The following is a 21,079-nucleotide window of genomic DNA, read 5'->3' as shown; positions in this document are numbered from 1 at the left end:
AAGCCTTTTTCTCCTGTACCCTCTGTCCTCACAGAGCCCCCTGAAAACTCTTCATCCCCTGAAAACTTCATCCCTGACCAACATAGAAAACTGACAGTCTTCTCACATTAAAAGCTCCTGTTTTGGTGTTTCTAGTATTATTATCAGACTAAGGATAGTTCTGCATGCTTTTTCTGTTGATAATTGTAGCAAAACAATAAGGATTTGGTTGGAGTTCATTCCAGGAGTTCAAGGATGACTCAACATCATGAAAAACTTTTAATTTATCGGTATTATGAATTACAGCAACAAAGCAATATATTATGTGGAGAAATATACTAAGGAAGGCAAGGTCCTATTCACAACATAATCAATATAGGAGTAAGTCTGATAACCAATTTTAAGACATATATGAAGAAAAATTTAAATATTGAACTAAATGAATAAAAGCTTGTATAAATGGAAAGACATAAGTAATTTTTCAGTTGAAAGGATATTATTATTATTTGGGGGGGGTTGAGACAAGGTCTCACTATGTAGTTGAGACTGACCTGGAACTCACTATGTAGCGCAGGCTGGTCTCGAACTCACAGTGATCCTCCTGCCTCAGCCTCCCGAATGCTGGAATTACAGGCGTGCGCCACCATGCCCGGCTTTGAAAGGATATTATTTTTTATTTATTATATAACAGTGTAAATTATGTAAGTCCAATGTCAAATAAATCCCAAATAGGATGTGTTTGGAACTTGTGAAAATGATTCTAAAGTTCATCTAGAAAATAATATGTCACATGTTTATGAAGTGTGACTAACACTTAGGAACACACAAGGATTGCAAGGTTTTGTTTGTTTGTTTTATTTTTCTTTTTTGAGATAGGGTCTTGCTCTGTAGTTTAGGCTGACCTCAAACTCATGGCAATCTTCCTGCCTTAGTCTCTCCCATACTGGGATTACAGGCATGCACCACCACACCCAGCAGGATTGAAAGTTAATGAATAAAACTTTATATATCGGACATGTACTAAGTTAGAGGAAGGTGGCATAGCCATGTTAATATCTTACAATGACTTTAAGATTAAAAAATTATTAGGCATGTCCCATTTCAGTTAGTATGAGTAGTATAAATTATCATCTAGAAATTTAGGATAAATTAGAATATACAACATCATTTTGAAAACTTAGATCACAGGAAAGTGTAGCCACATGCCAAAAATGGACCAGAACTAAAACGAGAGATTATTGTGGCCCAAGGAGCTGGGCTGCTGCTTTGATCAACCTGAATATGAATGGTAGAGATCTGTAAGTCCTGGTATTTGAGGAAGCTGAATTATAGTATTTGGAAGGACTGCATGGATCAAGGAGTAGGAATCAGTGCTTTCCTCACATGCACACACACCCAGATACCTGGACTCATGAAAGAGTAAATGAGAAAAAAAAGATTAACCTCATGAGCAAAGAGAACAAGCTTGTGGTTCTTGCCCAAACTTTGCAGAAGTAGTGGAAATGTCTCCTAGGACATTTATAATAATAGTCTATATCATGGAGTACAGAGTTTAAATACTATATATTTAGACCATAACTTATAATCCAAAAAATTAAGTTAAAAATTATTCCTTGTAGGGCTTGGGATTTAGCTCAGTGGTTCCGCTGCCTGCCTCGCAAGCACAAGGACCCGAGTTTGATCCCTGGTACCAAAGAACAAAAACCAGGTATGATGATTGGCTAAAAATTGTTCCTGGTGGATTTCCAAAATATTCATTATAGAACTAGGGGAAGATGGCACTTAAAAATCATTGCAATTATATCTAATGCATTCAAAAGTTAAACAGAGGCATGGAAGATATTTAAAAATTTCTAAATCAAAGTTATAGAGATAAAAAACTTTAATGTTCAGTGAAAATATAGTGGATAGAAGCCAGACATGGTGATACACACCTGAAATCCCAGCATTCAGGAGGCTGATGCAAGAAGATCACCATGAATTGGAGGTCAGCCTGGGCTACACAGTAAGTTCAGGGCCAGCCTGAATCACAGAGCAGGATCCTGTCTCCAAAAGAAAAGAAAAAGAAATAAAGAAAATTGGATATGTTTGGCAGCACATTAGATAGTGCAGAAGAAAAGATTAATTTGAAGACATGGAAATAGAAGCTGTCCAGAAAGAAATACAAAGAAAAGGAAATAACAAATAAATGTATGGGACTGAAATGTCCTGGCTTCTTCATTTGGTAGCTGTGAGACTTTGGGCCATCATTTAGGTGTCTGTTCATCTGTAAATAGGTCCGTGTGCATGCGTGTGTGCACAGAGGACAGTAATACTGATTATGCCCACAGCAGGCCGTGAGGAGTTAACCCCTCCATTGGCTTCTTTGTAGAAGTGAGTGTGGCTGAAGCCTACATGCTGAGGTCAGGGTAACTCACACCCAAATTCCATTCCTACAACTAAAACCTGACTAGAAAGACAGTGTTCTAATTACAACCATATATTTTGTCTATTCTGTTCCCAAGAATGCTTTGTCTTGTCTTTTGTGTGTCTTGTTTACATTAATTCCCATAAAAACTGAACATAGCTTGCCTTTACTCCAACTGATTGCCAATAATCATGTCTGGGACTGGCCAGGGCCTTTGCCAGTTGCACCAGCATTGCTCATCCTGGTACCCCACTTTCTCCTTCCTCATTCTATCTTTTAACTTCTCAGGCCTGCATTATATACTGGGTAGGGTACTGGAACCTAACTACAGGGGTCTCCTCTGTGTGTGTGTGTGTGTGTGTGTGTGTGTGTGTGTGTGTGTAGTAATTGTTCAACTAATGTTAACTTATCTGCCTTATTTGTGGATCTGCTTACATTTCTGTATTCATCAATAAAGCACAAATGCATAAGTTTGCAAATAGGGCATTATCATATCTAGGGGAAAGAGGCTGTAATGCCAGACTCCTTCAGGAATTTGGTTTACCTGACTTCAAAGAAACTTGCTAACAGTGATCAAGTTCCAAAGCTTTTTACCACAGAGAGAGCAGACACAATCTACTGTGTGATTTTGAAAAGAGGTTAACAGTTGAAAGTTAGCCAGGGAAGGAAATAGTATGAACAAGAATCAAGCAGCCTGTTTCCAAATAAAATACAATGCACCTCCTTCCTCACACATATTGCCTACTGGCTGGCCTCATGCATGTTTCTAGGAGGAGCCCTGAGTATCTTACACAGAACAGCCAGTGTCATCCAGATGAGGCAAAGGTAGCACCTTGGACAGCACCATGGTCTCCTTGTCCCTGCTGGTCCCCAGTACGTGAATGGCTCTAAAAACATATACTGCAGAGACACAGATAATTTCCTGGGACTTTTGACTCCCATATGCCTAAAAGAGTTTTCATACTTGCTACACTCATAGGATTTCTTTCCAGTAGACTCTTTAATGCTATATATTTCTTTTGCTAGTGGAGATTTTTCCATATTCTTCATGTATGTAGGAAGGCTCATGAATATGAGTTCTTAGATGCCTTTCCAATTGTTCCTGAAGACTGAAGGCTTTCCCACAATTTAGGCAGTCAAAAGATTTCTCCTCACCATGAATTCTCTGGTCCCAGGTTAGTTTTGTAGGAAAACTGAAGGCTTGTCCACATTCTTTACACAAACATGGCTTTTCCACTGTGTGGATACACTGATTCTGGCTAAGAGGAGAAGTCCTTCCAAAGCTTTTGCCAAACACATTATGTTCATAGGGTTTCTCTCCAGTGTGGATTTTCTGATGGCAAATTGGTGGTGAGTTCTTAACAAAAGTTTTCCACACTCACTGCAGTCATAGTTTCTCTCTAATGTGGATTCTCTGGTGTGGAACAACTCATAACTATTGGTGAAGCTATTTCCATACTCCATGCAAGAATAGGGTCTGTGCCCTAGTGGATTCTCTGGTGATGGATCACATTCGCATTACTACTGGAGGCTCTCCCGTACTCCTGTCCCACGTGGGTCCTCTGGTGTCAGATTAGTGAAGAACTGTCACCGAAGGCTTTTCCATCCTCATTGCACCTAACGGGCTTCTCGCCAGTGTGGATTCTCTGGTGTCTAATAAAGTAAGGAAAACAGCTGAAGCATTCCTCACGCTCCTCATTCGTCACAGCTGAAGGACTTCCTCACATAATAGATTCTTGCAACCTTTCCTCCAATGTTTTTCACCCTTGGGGATTCCTGGCACCTCACCACATCGTGTGTTTTGGCAGCCAGTTGCCTTTGGGAGTCACATGGTATCACATCTCTTTCTCCTGAAATCCCCTGCATTGATGTGGATTTGTTGTCAGCATTGGTCTCAGCATCTGACACAAGAAATAGAAAACACAAAAGCCACCTGAAACTGATACTGGAAATAAAGAAATACTGAACATTTTAGGAGTCAAAGGATGTCAATCCAACCTTCACATCAGCCTGCTGGGAAGACAGGGCCATTAAAATCAAAGTGCCAAATGTCATAAAACCACAGAGAACGGTTAGAGTGGAACAGGGTTTCAGTGCATACATTGCGTGTCAGATTACTCCTGAAGCTTTCCTAGGCTCTGTGTCTCCCTTCTCAGGGTCAGAAAGTAAAACAGGAGAGTCACAAAACAAAGGTACCGCACGAACTGTTGCTTTTTTAAAAAATGCACACCCTGCAGATGTCCCCAGAGGTTGGAGTCTGAGTATTAAGGGCACTATATTGTGGTAAGACAGAAAGAAAACCATAGAAGGACTGAAAGGACAACGTCCTCAGTATGCCACATGATAACCTGGTGCCAAGGTTGCCATCTGCAGGTCCAAAGATGGAAAACCAGAGATGAGCAAACACCATAGCACTGATGGCTGTGTCTTGTCACCTGACTCACAAAGTCTGAACCTCAAATGTGCAGAGAAATAGTGTTCTAGACTCTGTCTATGTAAAAAGAGAAAAACACAGGGAATTTGGACACACTGAGACCACAGAGAATGCTGTCTCACATTAGCAAAAAGGAGACAACGACCCACAAAGATCACCTGTGTTCCTAAAGAGTGGATGATATTTTAACTCAGTTAAAGTCAACCCTTTTGTGTATAAAATGTTAGGCTAGCTTAGTTTTAGCATCAATCAGGTTATCTGGGATTGACCTGACTGGCTAATCAAGTTCTTCTTAAGAGTATAAGTGAATGAGGTAAGAGCCTTAGAAGGAAAGGATTGGGAGAGAAGAGATTTGAGACTGAAGTGAGCATGGGGGCCAGTAGTCTGCAAAGGAATTAAGAAGGCACTTGAAGGCTGGATTCTGTTCTCATACTTTTTTCTGTTCCCTCGCTCTCTTGCTACTAGACCATTTGATGCCATAAAATCAGGACTGAGCAATCAAGGACCCCAAAACTCTTTTTTTGCTGCTCCATGCTCAGCACCCACCCTCATAGGGATCCCCAAACTTCTTTCAATCATTCACCATGCTCCCTTCACCCCCAAAGCCCATCTCCCTAGTCCCCCAAGCCCTAGCATCTCTGTCCTGCCTAAAGAAACCAGGGCAGCCCGAGTAAAGGGCCCTCAATGTCTTTCTTTTCAGTTCCACATCCTCCCACTCAGACTTCCCTCCCAAGCGTCACATTTAACTTCCCAACCACCCCTCACGCCATCTCCTCCTGCTTCATCTGATGCGCTTGCTCTATCAGCTTCATCTCTTCATCCTCAACCACTTTCTTTAGATCTCCAAATCCATCTGGGTTTAATGTTCATCCTTTCACAGCCAAGTTTTTCTTATACTGTTTTTCAAACTGCTCGGACATTAGTCATGGAGTCGATATAATGCATCACTATCAAACAATATGAAATGTGCTAATCTACATTTTTGGGAGGGGGGAACTGGGTACTGAACTCAGGACCTTGTGCTTTGGAGGCAGACGTGGCACCACTGAGCTAAATCCCCAGCCCCTGCTAATCTACATTAGAACAGAATAGGAAATGCTTACACACAGCAATGGTAAGGGTGAATGTTTTTCCTGATATTCATTTTAGGAAACATGTGGGTGACACAGGGGTTGCTATAAAATATAAAGCCTGCTGGGATTCATGATTTTAAAAGTCTGAAAAGCACAACTGCTTACCATGTGGTATTTTCTTGCATTCTTTTCTTATGACATCTTTTAATTTCACAGGCCTCAAGAACCCATAACAAACAATCCCAGCCCATGGGGGTCACCACCGTATGAAGGTGAATGCACAGAAGGGCCTCTCAACTTGTTGGTACAGGTGCTTGAAGGAAACATCACTATACTTACCATGGGACACCTGGTACCCCCAGGCCTTAATGTCTATCTCCAGGCACTACAGAAGGTCCTTCCTGTCATGACCTAACTTACCAGGCCCAAACTTACAGGGCCCAAAAATAACCTTTTTGGACACCAGATAATATAATGGCTCTGCACACTGTGCAAGCTGCTCGTCACTCTTCTCTCTTGACACCACACACCACCACCACCTCCGATGGATGCCTCGCCATGGCCTCTGCCCCGGCCAGGTGCAGCAGCACCTCCAGGTTTTTGCTATAGTTTAGCACTTGCAGCAAAAACCGTTTCCGGAACACTTGCTCACCAAAGACCTGAGGCATGTCCTCCAAGAGCTTGACCAAGGGCTGGATGGCGTAGAACTGGGCCTCACAGTACACCTCAGGGGTGGGCTGCATGGGCACCTGCCCACTGCACAGGTAGTCCAAGATGGGTTGGAAAAAGGTGCCAGGGAAGTCAATGAAGAAGTGGCCTTTAGCGTCCTTGCAGGCCGTGGCTGACCTGGAGAACATCTCTGCCATTCTGGAGCCCAGCACTTTCCTAGGGTATGCTTGGTGGTGTTGAAGACCTGGTCTCCCACACTCAGCTAGGCGGGCTGGGCAGCTCATTCCTGGGTGGTGGGAAGAGGCTCCAGAATGACAAAAGAAATGAAAGAAGACCTACTTCTGGGGAGATGTACTATGTTCACTGATAGGAAATTTCAGTATTTTTAATATATCAGTTCTTCCAGGATTGATCTATATATTCAAAATAATCTCAGTCAAAATCCTAGCAAGCCCTTGTGTAGAACTCCACAAGTGGTTTCCATTGTATGCTAGTCATATAATAAAGCTGGAAAAAAGCAGCGGAGGAGAGGAAGGATGACTTTTTAAATTATACTAGAACATTTGGGTATCCCAATGGGAAAATAAAACGATTCTTGCCTCACACCATTACAAAAATAAATCCCAGGTGGATTAAAAATCTCAATGAAATAAATGTAAAATTATGAGAAAGTATGGGTGGTACCATTTGTATAAATGAGCATCAAATCGCCTGCTCCAAACTGACAATTAACCTCTTTAGTGGGTGCCTCAGCAAGGACCTGGGCAACTTGTACCCCAGCATTTCCTGTAAACAGACACCGCACCTCCAGGGACACTTGAGATGGTCTCCCTATAAGTGTTTGCAGCCCATTGCGACCTACCTTGTCATACCACCTAGCCGACAAAGATTACATCGCCAGGTTGAGTGTTTTCCCTTGACCCTCCCACTAACTGTACTGATACTGAGAATGACCTGCTGTGAGTCAACTGCAGCCCCAGCCATTCCCTGAAGGTGTGCTATTTCCTGCCACAGGTCAAGGATACAGCTACAAGTCCTAAAATGCACAGGAGCACTCCCTCCCAACACATATTATCAGACTCAAATGTTAATAGTGCACTGAAAACCACAGTGATTTCCTTAGTTACAAATAAGCCCTAACCAGATCAAAAGTCAGGGCTGCCTTGCTATTCTAGATCCATACCAAGTTTCTAACATGGAAGTAAGAATAACAAAAGCTAGATACAGGTATTCAAGATCAATAGGATTTAGGAAAAAAGATTTTTTTAAAAAATCAGCCAAAAAATTAGGAATGACAAAGGGCATATATTGAAAATATATTTAAAGTAGGGAAAATAGCAGGCACACTTCCAAGCTAATGGATTTGCAAGTGTTAGCTGGAAATTATAAATCTGTCAATAGTGACTCAAGAAGACATAAACACTGTAACTGATCAATGCCACAGAAGAAAAAAATAAAGTAGCTAAAGTTCTCTTCACTACCTCCATGTGCAATATAGCTTGCTCAGTCAGTTTTATAGGTGGAATTTTACCAGATACCTAAAGAACAGACAACCAGTAGGCCATTTATGCTCTTCTAGAACACAAAGAACAGCCTCTGAACCAGTGTCTAGTTCCTGAATCTTGACAAAAATGAAAAAAGAAATTAGAAAGCAATCACACTTGTGAATACAGATGCCAGTGCCCTAGATATATTAACAAATATAACCCAGAAAGGCTTAAAGAAATTTAGAACACTGGTGTCCAACTAAGGTTGGAAGAATATAAGCGTTGCTCAATTTTAGAGAAACAATATAAGTAAAAGAAATATCATCCTAAGAGTTCTAAAATAATATATCAATTTCTATTAGATAATGAGTAAAAAATACTTTTAATATTTATTATCTTTTAAATGTTCTTTTTAATTCAAAATTTTAGTTTAAATTTATTTTTTGTTGATATATAAAAATTGTTCTATGTGATTTTTCAAAGCATCTATACCTATTGTGTAATGGTCAAATTAGGGAAAATTTATTTCCTCAGATATTTATCATTTCTTTAGGTGCAAACTTTTAAAAAAATTTTTCTTCTACCTCTGAAAATGTACAGCACATCATTATTATTATTAAATACTTTTTAAAAGGTGGGGAGCATTTTGAAACGGTGTCAGTACATAGCTCAGGCTGGCCTTGAACTCTCTATATAGCCTAGGCTGGCCTGGAACTCATGGTCTTCCTGCTATGACCAGCTAATTGTTTTCTATTTAATATTCATCTTCCCCATAGGCTATCCATTGACAAAAATTTAGTTTTATGATAACTGCAATTTTTTAATCACAGTGCTTAAATTGTAGTAACTTCCATCCACTTGGATGCCTCAATGTTTAGCTGGTTTAACTGAGTTAGTGGCTTTCCAACATTCACAATTCTTTAGTGTCTGTCTCTCTGTGAATCTTCAGAATCACAGCTGTGATCTTTCCAACCCATTACACATGAAAATTTCTTCATAAGTTAGATTTAGTGAAGCAAGTCACATTATGTTAACCCTCAAGGCTTTGAAACATGAGTTATTGAAATGGCTATACATCAGTAAGGATTCTAAGGGACAGAAAACCCAACTCAAAACCACGTAAGCAAATGAAACAAAACAAAACAAAGAATACTGGAATTTATTGATTCATGCCACTGAAAAACCCAGCAGTAGGTTTAGTTCTATCTCAGTTTGTCATCTTCAGAGATGTCCATCTTCTCAAACTTCGTGTGGACCAAAGCTAAATATCCAACATCAGCAGAAAAGAAAGTTACCAGCTACACAGTCACAGAGTTCATTCTGACTGGATGAAGGTGGGTCACCTGAATCCATCATGTGGCCAGGCACAGAGACAGTGTAGTTGGGTCAGAACAGGTCACAGTGGGGAACAGAGCCCCACCCAAACCCAGTGGATGGTTGAGTGAGTGCAGAGTAGTTTTCCAAAAAGAGTGGGGCGGTGATCACCATGAAAAGAGAGTAAAAATTAATACAAAAAACAAAACTGAAGTCCAGCCCAGGTTTCTCTCTAGGGTAAGCACACTCACGATTGTGCAGCTGGAAGGAAGTCTTAAATGTATTCCCACACACATTACAGTCATGGGACTTCTCTCCACTGTGTTTGTACTGTGGCAGTGTTCTGAAATACACCTTCTTCACTTCAAGCCCACTCCATTATTCCCACGAGAAAATGAAGTCCTAGAAAGTGACACATATCTAAGATCTCTCGGTGATACAGGATATCTCCTGGCTGCCTCTGTACTAGGACCCTGGCTCTGTCTCTGTTCCCGTTACTTCCGCTCAGTCACTGAGGGCCTTAACTTCTCCTGGGGCTCTGAAAATCATTCAAATTCCCACTTCTTCATAGACAGATAAAAGAGTGGAGAAGCTGGGCTGGAAGTTCTATAATTCAGCTCAAATTCATCAAGGTAGGAGAAATGCAAAGGCCCCTCCAGGCAGAATTTGGCTAAGTTTATTGCCTTAGATGCAGTTTATTGCCTTAGATGCCTTAGACGATAGCCGCAAGGTCTATCGTCCAGGGGGGGCTTTGCTGGACGGAGTTCAATGGAGGGATTGTGGAGAAGTCTCTAATGTTCACGGATGACTAAGAGCCAAACAGGGGTGGGGCTAGTCTGATCCCCTTCAGCTGTGCAAGCTGGCGTCCTTTCCTACTTTCCTTACTCTCCTTTGTGAAGGCCAGGCCTGATCTTTGCATCTCCTCAAGCTGAAGTCCCTCACCATTTTCTCTTACTTTTTAGTTAAAGATTTTTCTTATAATTTCAAGCTTTAATCTCCATTATCACTAAAAACAAAGACTCATGCTAACCAGTGACAGTTTCTGATGCTCAGTATGGGAATGCTCCTGTGTGCCATAAGATTCACCTGGACCCCTAAAATTGAGCGCTCACAATACTGGGCCCTGTGGGCAGGAAATGCAGAGCCCTACATGACTGTGAATATCATAAACAGATAGTCATTTCATGGGAACAAAGCCACTCCTCCACCCACAAGGATTCCAGAGTTATAACACCAGGACCGAGTTAAGGATCAGTTACTGAGGTTCCGAGATGCTATGAGCTCCTACAGATCCTCTCCAGGTTCTCGTCCTGAACAAAGACTTGGATAAGACAGGTGCAAAAGGTGGGCTGGGGATTTAGCTCAGTGGTGCTGCCACCTACCTCGCAAGTGCAGGGTCCTGAGTTTGATACCCGGTACCAAAAAAATGGTAGTGAGGTTTTACATCTATTAAAGGTAGGGAAAAAAGTACGCTCTGCAGAACAAGTGTGGGCCAATTAAAAGTATAGTGGATCCTCAAGTTACAACCAGCCTGACATCCGAACAACTTGGGTTAATTAGGTTAAAGAAAGATTCAACTGCCTCTTGCTATCTAGAGCATGTACCCAGGTAAACATCCAGATCTCAGCTGTACTGACTTAGTTACAATGAGTCCTTGGCAACCGATCGTGTTCATAAGTCAAAGGTCCACTGTGTACTCTGACGAGTGAGAATGGGTCACCGAAGAAAGACAGAACAGTGACCGTGAGGTTAACAGCAGCCATTTTTACCTCCCCTTCCTGAGGCTGACATCAGACCTAGGCTGTCTTATAAAAAACCTGCTTGATCTCATGCCAGCAGAACTGAAAGCAGCATTTTCTGATTGGTCCAGGAGCGGGGTGTGGGTACAGGTGTCCTGGATCATGGAGAGCTCCCCAGCTAGCCTCAGATGAACTGGACCCCAGCCCATCAGCAAAACCTTAAAAGCTGGTCTCCTGCCCTCGTGGATGAGCCAGTGTGAGCCCCTTCATAAGAGTGTGCCCACTCGAGCTGCTGAAGCTCAAGTCCTTTCCTCCTTTTCTTACTGTCCTCTGTTAAGGGCCTGGCTGATCTTTGCCATCTCTTCAAAATCTCCTACCATTTTATTGTCCTTTCTTTTCTTTTGTGGGGGTGGTGTATGTAGCTCAGGTCTATGTAGCTCAGGCCAGCCTCGAAGTCACTATGTAGCCCAGGCTGATCTTGATCTCCTGACAATTCTGACAGCCTCTGAGGTGAGGGATTTCAGGTGTGCACCATCATGCCTTCATAATCTCTCATTAAAGTGGTTTTCTGTTTTAAAAAGAGACAAATAATGTACTCAGCTGCAGGGGATTACAGGTGTCAGTTAGGGTCCTTTAGTATAAATAAGGAAGGAGTAGGCAAAGCCAACTAAAAACAGTGCTAGAATAGAAGACAGCTTCCTATACACTTGTAATAGGTCATGAATTAATGGTTTTCACTTTTTATTTTCTCATAGAATCTGACCCAAAATAGGCATTGTTCTCTGTATATTGTCGTGTAATGTACTTTTTCAACCAAAAAGAGATGGACTTTATTTTCATATCAATCAGGTTTCTATATCAATTGGCTTTCTATTATTGTTTATGGTGGGGGTACTGGGAATTGAACTCAGGACCTTGCACTTGTGAGTCAGGCAGAGCAACCACTGAGCTAAAACCCCCTGCCCCTCTATTACTGTTTTAAATGGCTCTATAGCATTCTATAGCATTTTTAACATTTTATCTAATCACCTATTAGTGAATATTTAGATCATTTTCAATTTGTCACTAATATAAAGGGTATATAATGCTATAAAAAGACTCTTGAGTATATTTCTAAACATAATTGTATAACCTGAGAATAAATTTCTCAGTGTGGAATTTCTGAGTCTGATGAACAGCATATTTAAACTTATATTTATACACTACTACCAAATTACCACCCAGAAAGCCACAGTCACAAGAGCGCACAAGAATGCTCAGTTATCCAAAACTGGGTTTGCCAATATTCTAATCTAACCAAGTTTCACACAAAAGATAACAATGAATTTTGTTTGATTACACAAAATGATCCAAAGCCAATAACACCAAAGTTCACAGTTAAGGTTGTGAAGGAAAAACAAGAAAAGCACGCCCCGCCCCACCCCTGACAACTAAAGTTCATAATTTTATTTTTTAAACTTTGAAATGAAGCGGGGAAGGCAGTAAGCAGGACCCTCACGTACTTCTCCGTGCGTGGCCCCAAGCAACCAGAACAAGGGCTCCACCTGGGGACACCGCGCTTACCACACCCTCCTTCTGAGTCTGTCCCCTGGCTTCGAACTGTTCGCGCAGGAGAGTAAGCGACAGAGGCACCTAACGGAAGTGTGTGCGTCACACACCCACACGAGTCGTGGCAGGGTCAGATGTGCGCCGTGCCTACAGCGGGTCCTCTCTGGGCTGCAGCTGGCCAGGGCCTGAGTATTTTAGGTTGTCCTGCCTTGGGAGGCATCCTTCTTTTCCTTGCACCATGCACACCCTCTCTTATCAGGAGCTCAGGAGCTGGATAGTTTTTCAGTTAGACAGGAAATGGGACGCCTCAGCCCAGCTGCAGCTGTAGTGTCATGACAGACTTCATCATAAAAATCTCCATGCCCATAGACCCAGGTGGTCACCACCCCTTCCTGCACTACTTCTTACTGGCCTCTGAACGCTGGTGCACTCTGTACAGACTCAGCTTCTACCAGCCTGGCCCCTTACTGTGCTTTGGAGAATGCCTTTGTCCCTCTGGTGAATGGCTTTCTCTTGATTCTAGGTGTCTTGATTTCTGGCACTGTAATTCTGGTGGTTTGCCACTAGCCCAGGATCCAAATACATTTGAGGCCCCTTAGAGCTTCATTCTTGCTACCTTTTAACTGGTAGCTTTCATAAAGAAAATGCCAAAAATATGGGACATGTGCTTTCCCATGAGAGCAGCTCTAAAGTTTTGGTGTCAGTGCCGTTTTGGGTCCACAAAAGAAAGTTCTGACCAGGAACAAGGATTTTGCTGGTGTGTCAAGTCCAAGAGTCAAAAACCCATTAAGACCAGTCAGGATCACACAGACCCAATAGGGAGTTCAGCAGCTCTGTCTTATTTAAATATGATAGAGCTTACACTCCTGTATGTTTCCCATGGCCCTGGGTGGTTACAACGCATCAGTATTTGAGTGCTATTGAAGAAAGAAGTGATGCATTTATAGCTAAATGGTTGCACATTGAGGCCATACTCTTAAGTGAAATAAACAGGACACAGTGTAAGTACCAAATAGCTTCTCTAGTGTGAGAAACTGAAGGTGTAAATAAAAGGACTAAAAGATATAATAGATAATGTGAAACAGGAAGAAAAGGAGCAAAGGGAAAGGGGAAATGGGAAGGGTAGGGGAAAGGAAAGAAGGGAATGGAATTAATACGAGAAAATGAAAAATGGAGACAAAGTCTTTGTAGATACAGAAGGGTGGAGGGGTTGAAGGGAGGGCAGGGGAGTGCGGGGGGATAAGAACTGGGCTAGGGATTTAGCTCAGTGGTTCCACCGCCTGCCTCACAAGCACAAGGTCCCAAGTTCCATCCCTGGTACGAACAAACTAACAAACAAACAAACAAAGTGGATGCAGGGTAACCTGGTGGTGGTGCATTCTGTAAATCCCAGCACTCTGGGAAGCTGAGACAGGAGGATCACAGGTTCAAGCCCAACACAAGCAATTTAGCAATGGTGTGTCTCAAAATGAGAAAATAAAAAGGGCTGCTGATCAGCTTAGTGTTTGAGCCCTGGGTTCACTTCCCAGTACCGCAGGGTGGGGGGACGTTGAGGGAGGCAGCCCAGGAAACATTTTAAGAGAAAACAGGAAGGAAAGCCCTTTCACAAAGAGGTTCAAGATCAGAGAAGTACATGGAAAACAGGAGAAAGTAGTATCTTGGAAGACGCAGAGGTAGTTTTATGGAATGAGAGTTTAACTGTGTCAAATGCAGCAGTTAAGTGATGTTAATAATAAAAGAAGGCATCAACAGTGCCATCTAGTGGAGAGTAGGGAGCAACATAACCAGCCTTCACTTTTTCTCCGTCTCACTTGTGTTAACTCGTCCTAGCTGAAAGCTCTGTGGACTCATTTATGACTCTTTCTCAGAAATCTGCCTGCACATACATTTAAATGTGCATATTTATGACATTTCTGTGTGAACACTTAATTGTTTTACAGTAGTTTGGGGGTTTCTTTTTTTGGATTTAAATCTTTTTTTTTTTTTTTTAGATTTGCAAGAATCATATAGTACAGAAAGTGCTAAATAAATCCCCTTAAACCCACATATCACCAAGTCCAACGATGAAGACCTTGCATCTGCCTCCCTTCTTCTCTCACTTTTTTTTTTTTACTGTTTGCTTTGCTGGAGTATTTGAAAGTAAATTACAGATAAATCATTTCTCCTGTTAGTTTTTCAATGCATCTCTCCAAAAGATAAAGTCTTTTACAAACATAACACAATTATATTGCCACAAACAACAATTCTGAAATCCCACAAGACCCAGTCATATTTTCCCAAGTTATCTGAAAAATATCTGTTTACAGGCACATTATTCTTATTTTGACGCAAGTAAGAGCCTCACGCTGAATTTGGCTGATATGTCTCTTAAGTCTAGTAAGACTCGATATAAATTTCTCTTTTCTTTCAATGCCCTTTACTATTTGAACGCCCTGGACTAACTGCCCAGTCGTACCTTTCCCATTCTGTGTCTGGCCATGGTGTCATCTGACATCTCCTCCTTTTCCCACACCCCATAACCTGGCAATTTGAACTAGAAGCTTGGTTTCGTTCAAGCCCAACAGGGCAGGGTGCTTTTCTGAGGGGCTCTTCACACACTCTTAAGAACTTCATTCTCCTTTTTCAAATTTGCAACATGTATTCAAAAACCTCAGAAACCTGAGCTGACTCTTAACTCTTTATTTAATGCACTGGAAAGAAACAGATCTTGGCCATGGCTTATCCTATACAGAAACCCAGGGGATGGGCTGGGGATTTAGTTTAGTGGTTCTGCTGCCTGCCTTGCAAGCATAAGGACCCCAGTTCAATCCCTGGTACCAAAATAAAAAAAGAAAACCAGGGGAGAAACTTGAATGTGGTCAGGCACATTCCCAACATTTTGGGAAGGAAGCACAAGGAGATCCTAAGTTTGAGCTCAGCCTGGGAAATTCAGCAACTTAGTGGGACTTTGTCTCAAAATAAAAATTTAAAGAGGGCTCAGGATGTAGCTCAGGGGTAGAGCACCACTGGGTTCCATCCTCAGTGCCACTGAAGAAAAACAAAACTTCATTGTGGAGTGGAAAACCATGTATTTTCTTTTTTAATGACAAAAGTTTAGGATATCAAATGTTAAGGGCCTCAAAAATTTCCAAAGCCTCCCTCCATTAATATCTTCAATAACTTTGTAATTCTACAATTAATATTTACTTTAAAATTTTTTGTTGAAGGTTCACTATTGCTTACTTCTATTCTGAAGATGTGGCAGTGAATGCACTAGCCCCAAATATTTACTTTTATAGAAATTCTGTTAAATCGTAATTAATTGTTCTCTCACTTCCCCTGGTAATTTAAGGAAAAAAATGAAGTGGAAGAAACCATTTTATTTGGCATTTACCAATACCAAAACTGTTTTGTTTACCACAGTGATTTTTGCCCAAATACAGCAAAATTGCTCATTATAGAAAAAACGGTTTTTCATTTACCAAGTGGGAACTTGACCATCGTCTAAAATGTCATTTCAGTGGAAAATGGCATTCTGGTTTGCAAAAATTAATTTCTAATTAAGTTTGGGTAATAACTATAAATTTTATAAAATTATGTAAATTTATTTAAAACGACGAGGCTTGGAGGGGGAACCAGAAGCTCATGTGAATGAGGCAAACGCACCACAGCTGCAAAAATCCCCACTGTAAACTCTAAGAACTTTTTTTTTTTTTTGAGACAGAGTCTTGCTGAGTCCCTGAGCTGCCCAGGCTGAACTTGAATTTGCGATCCTTTTGCCTGAGCCTCCTCTAGAGCTGGGATTACGGGCATGTTCCACCATTCCCAACTGTCACAGAGTACTTACCAGATAAATAAACTCAAAGTTAGCCAGAGGTTTAAATGTTAAAAAAATTAAATCGGACATTACTAGAAGAATCCCCTTCCTTTTATTTATACTGTTAAAACTACTAAAATTAAGAGTTGAAAAATCTCAGATTAGGCTTTCATCACCGGAAACAAATCTAAGTGTAGTAGAACAGAAAATTACCAAACGGTTTTCTTCTGACCACAGGTTGATCCTTTGAGATCATTTATCCTCAGAATTTCACTTACCCATGGAGAACATCGTCTTCCTGTATTAAACTAGCCCTCAAATAAAATAAAAATGTGCTACCAATATTTAATAATGCCCACAAAAATATTTCTCATTCAATATTCCAAACCAGTTTTAAAGTAGCGTCTTCTCACCATATGAAAAGATGGGGTTCTCCGTCCATTTGGTAGAGTTGAATAATTTTAAAGAAAGAACTTGTAGTTATTTGGAAGATCATCTTCCTCTACCAAGTTGAAGCTTCTTTAAGATAAATTCTACTCAGGATTTGGTCTTAAATATGGAGGAGGAACAGTTTTACACAGTTGCTGGTTTTTCAAGGAATGTGAAATGACGAACTCAGTTTATGAAGAGCTCATGGTGAACTCATCCGCCTCATTTCCCGAGTCCGGTCAACACAAGGAAGCTCGGGGTCAATTCATTTGTAGAGATTTTATTACTTACTTCCAGTCCTTCAACTTTCAGACCACAGAGCCACCTTGGTTTTTCGTTCTTTTCTGTGAACTTCAAGTACGGTAGCTTTTCGCTTTCAGATCTTCATCTGGTACTGCATTTCCTTTTCCTCCTCTTACCCTGTGGATGATTCCCAACTCATGCGGCATGGATGCTGGAAAAACACCACAAGCCGCAGATGCGACCTACGTTGGCTCTTGCGGGTGTTGGCGGTACAAAGAGAGTTGGCTCCTGCTCCGCTGAATTGGATTTGGGTTCTCGAGGCATGTTTGCTGCACACAGCGTGGCCAGCAGTTTTCTTCCCCTTTTTCACCCCACCTAAAGCTCTCCAATTCTGTGAACGTGCTGTGTCTCTGCTGAAGCTTTTTTAACAACTCGATTCAGGTTTTCAACATGGCTTTTCCATTTTTAGTCTATTCCCCAAGCCCGTGGCGGTAGTGTCAATTGTACGCATGCTCTTCCGATTTTGTCTGTTGACTTAGGTTTTTTTATTCTGAGGTCTTTCCCCTCCATCTTCTCTAAAATCCAACATTTGCATCTAGCTTTGATTTTAAATCTTATGTCCCATTTCATCTTGGATTTTGGTCTTTTCCAATGTGGCTCAAAACTCTTTGGCATATACTTGGTTCTTTAATGAGGTGAGCTGATGTAATTTCACACTGGACAGAATTATCTTATTTCTTGTTTCTTGGGAACACTTCTGTGATAACTATTGGTGTATATTATAGTTGAATCAGGCCAGGTCCGGCATAAAGGGTGGAAGTTTGGGATTGGACTAACAATCTTTAATCATTCGAAGAGTTTAACCTCATCTTGTTTACATAACTCACTTGTGCAGCAGTTACATTTATACAGTACAATGGCGACATCTAGTGTCAGATAGATTAATCTCAGCTAGCTCTGCAATGTACCTGAAATTAAAGAACAAGGTCTTAGTGCCGTTGATCTGCTCAGAATCCTGCCCTGAACTTCCTGCGAAGCCAGGAATTTTTTTCGACTTACGTTTTAATTTTCTTAATAATTCCTCTTTTTATATTACTGAGATGTGCAACTTGAGTCTTCACCAGCAAAGAATAAAATAGGCGAAAATCCTGTCCTCAGAGAGCCTACTTTTTTGTGGAGCTGGGGATCAAATTCAGGGATCCATTTATGCTAGGTAGGCACATGCTCTACCACTAAGCTATATCCCTAGCTGTTTACATTCTTATTAGTCAAAATTATTTCAGGGCTACTCCCAACATCAGAGGAACTTGGAAGGCAAGGTTTTTGCTTCGTGGCTTTCACCACAGAAAAGTGGGAAGGTTGTTGTATGAGCCATACCATACACAGAATAATAAGCGCTTGTATGCAACAGTTAATTTTAAAACATGTTGCAGAAGCACTGAAATGCTTGCTTCAAAGCCAGCCCTGTTTTAAAATTATCTTTATCAGTTTTATTAACCTAGATGTCTTCTTATTTGATGACTTGTAAATAGTCTGCCTCACTCAAGACACCTCCATGCAATGGTAGATTTTATCTTGGTGCCAATAACAATTGTGTATTCTGGTGTTGCTTACACCTTTCATTAGCTCAAGGCTCTGTTTGTAGGAAAGATGTTCCACAAACTACAGTTACAGCTGGTTTTGTTAGCCTCTCAAGTTGTGCACTGCCTCTGTTTCTCAAAATCTCCTGGATAGAAAGAAACAGATACTTATTAGAATAAGTGGAACTGCTTGTCTGGCTCAGAATATTTCCACTCTTCTTCTACTGAACCAGTATTAAATTATAGTTTATTAAAAGCTACTCTAAAATTCCCGGGACTTTCCACCAGGATACACTTCCCAAAGGAAGCATCATCAGAGTACTGATTACATCTGGCTGGCTATAGTAGAATCACCTGAGAAGCTTTCTAAAAATATGGTGCCTGAATCCCAGAGTCCAAAATGGTGCCTTTCCCACAAGGCAGCCCTTGGCAATTTCATTTGATTGATACAACTGAAAGAGATTATTACTGGCATTTAGTCACATCTAGAGGCCAAAGGTACCTCTAAACATCCCATTGTGCACAAGACAGTAGTCACATAGCAAAGAATTGTCCCAAATTTCAATTTCAATAGTGCCAGTGTTAAGAAATGCCGCCTAAAGATTTAACTTTCTAAGCGTCATCCAGCCTGGGCGTGGAGGGCTTAACCCTCTTCAGATGGCCCTAATTTGCAGCAAAGTTTGAGAACCACAGCTAGAGACCTGTTGTCAGAGAATATGTGGTTAAGCTCCTCTTGACCCAGTATCTTTGAGTTTTGAGCTAGAAATTTTCCACTGTGAGTTGGTTTTGGAGTTGAGGGTGGTCGGAAGAAAGAAGAGTTAGTTGCTTTTGTGAGAAAAGCTAGGTTTCCACATGTGCTGGAACAGATATCTTCTCAAGTACACATTTTGTGGCTTATTACTCACTTTGTGAACCTTTCCTCTGTGTTGCCTACTGCACATGTCCAGACATGTAGACGTCCTTCCATTCAACAGCTGCAGATCTTAAAGAATGCGTTACGTTATGACCTTAAACAATAGTTAAATACGTGGACTGAACATAGGCATTTCCTGCATCCCATAACACTAACAATGCAAAAAGAGCTGAACATTTTAAAAGACTAGAGAATGAAAAGGGTGAAAATAGATAAGAGGTGCCAACACACTCTATGAAGATGGAAATGCTGACCAGAAAACCTTGCATGGGATTGGATAGGTAGGAGGGCGACTCGAACGGTGGGATAAAACCACAAGGCCAGCTGATCACCCTGGGGAAAGGCTCAAGAATCAAGAGGCAGGAAGTATCTCACACAGCAGAAGCAAGCCGTGGGGCAGATGCACAAGGAACAACTGGACTCCCAAATCCTACCCACCCTGTGTACAAAGCCCCGCCTCTTCTTCCCCCAAACCCTGTGACACAGGATGTTTATCCTCCAGGAGGAGCGGGGAATAACAGAAGGCCAGACCGAGGCAATGGATTTTAAAAAAGGACCCAGTGGAAGCCACAGCTACGGAACTATTTAAGTCTTTAAATGATTGCACATCAGGAAAACTGAATTGGTCATTTCCCACAAACAAGGCGGCTGTCATGACTGGACAGCTATTTGATTTCACTATTCAGGTCGAAGAGGGTGCTTCCGAATGTGAGTCTACACAGTGTATCATTTTACAGAAACGCTGGCGAGCTGAAAAATGTCTCTGAATTTAACATTTCGCAGGATGTAATGAAAATTATCAACCACATTAAAGTACATTCCATTAACTTAATTTGTTTGCACAGCACTGTGAGCAGACACAGAGCACACACATTTTCTCTTATACACAGAAGTCGTGTGGTTTTCTTTTTAAAAATTTTTTTTACTAGTACATGTTCGTAGTACATAATGATTATATTCATTGTACATGACACATATACATAACATATCTTAATTCTTTTTTTCCCCTCCCTTCTCTCTCCCTGCATTTCTTGGTCCCCTTCCTACTCACAAAAAAACCTTGTTTCCTACTATCTATCTTTTACTTTGCTTTTTAAATTTATTTTTATTTTGTTTTTCTCATATAAGAGAAACAATGCTTTCTCAAGGTAGATTACTCACCACCGTTTTATAGTTACGAGAGCTATTCTAGAGATTTCTTTTAGAAAAACAGTTGCCACTGGCAGTACATTTCAGCGACAGAAGGAGTTGTGAAACTTGTTTATTCGTACGACCTATTTAACCTGCTCAGAAAAATCAATCTGTTACTTCAAGTGACTCAATCTGTCACTTTAGTGAGGAGAGGAACAACAGCTGTGTTAGGGTCAACTGGTAAAGTGGATGCACTGAAAAAAACAAAATGAAATTATGGGGGAAACAACTGAACATTTGGATTTTTTTTTTTTTTTTTTTTTTTTTTTTTTTTGGG

The 21,079-nt window shown here is 41.1% G+C and overlaps 1 protein-coding gene and 1 pseudogene across 1 annotated transcript; both read right to left on the bottom strand.

Moving 5' to 3' along the window:
* Positions 1–3,127: 3,127 nt before the first annotated feature.
* Positions 3,128–4,252, bottom strand: Znf19 (zinc finger protein 19). The gene is given in 5 exon segments (XM_010644515.2): positions 3,128–3,380; positions 3,382–3,754; positions 3,757–3,873; positions 3,876–4,077; positions 4,079–4,252. Coding segments are annotated over 5 exon segments (1,119 nt in total).
* A 1,329-nt stretch (positions 4,253–5,581) lies between these two features.
* On the bottom strand, positions 5,582–6,846 carry LOC104876474 (annotated as a pseudogene).
* Between the last annotated feature and the right edge of the window lie 14,233 nt (positions 6,847–21,079).

Source organism: Fukomys damarensis, unplaced genomic scaffold, assembly GCF_012274545.1.
Source record: "Fukomys damarensis isolate Sample0158 unplaced genomic scaffold, DMR_v1.0_HiC HiC_scaffold_32, whole genome shotgun sequence".
In the NCBI taxonomy this organism is placed as follows: domain Eukaryota; kingdom Metazoa; phylum Chordata; class Mammalia; order Rodentia; family Bathyergidae; genus Fukomys; species Fukomys damarensis.
This window is presented reverse-complemented; position numbering and strand designations above follow the sequence as displayed.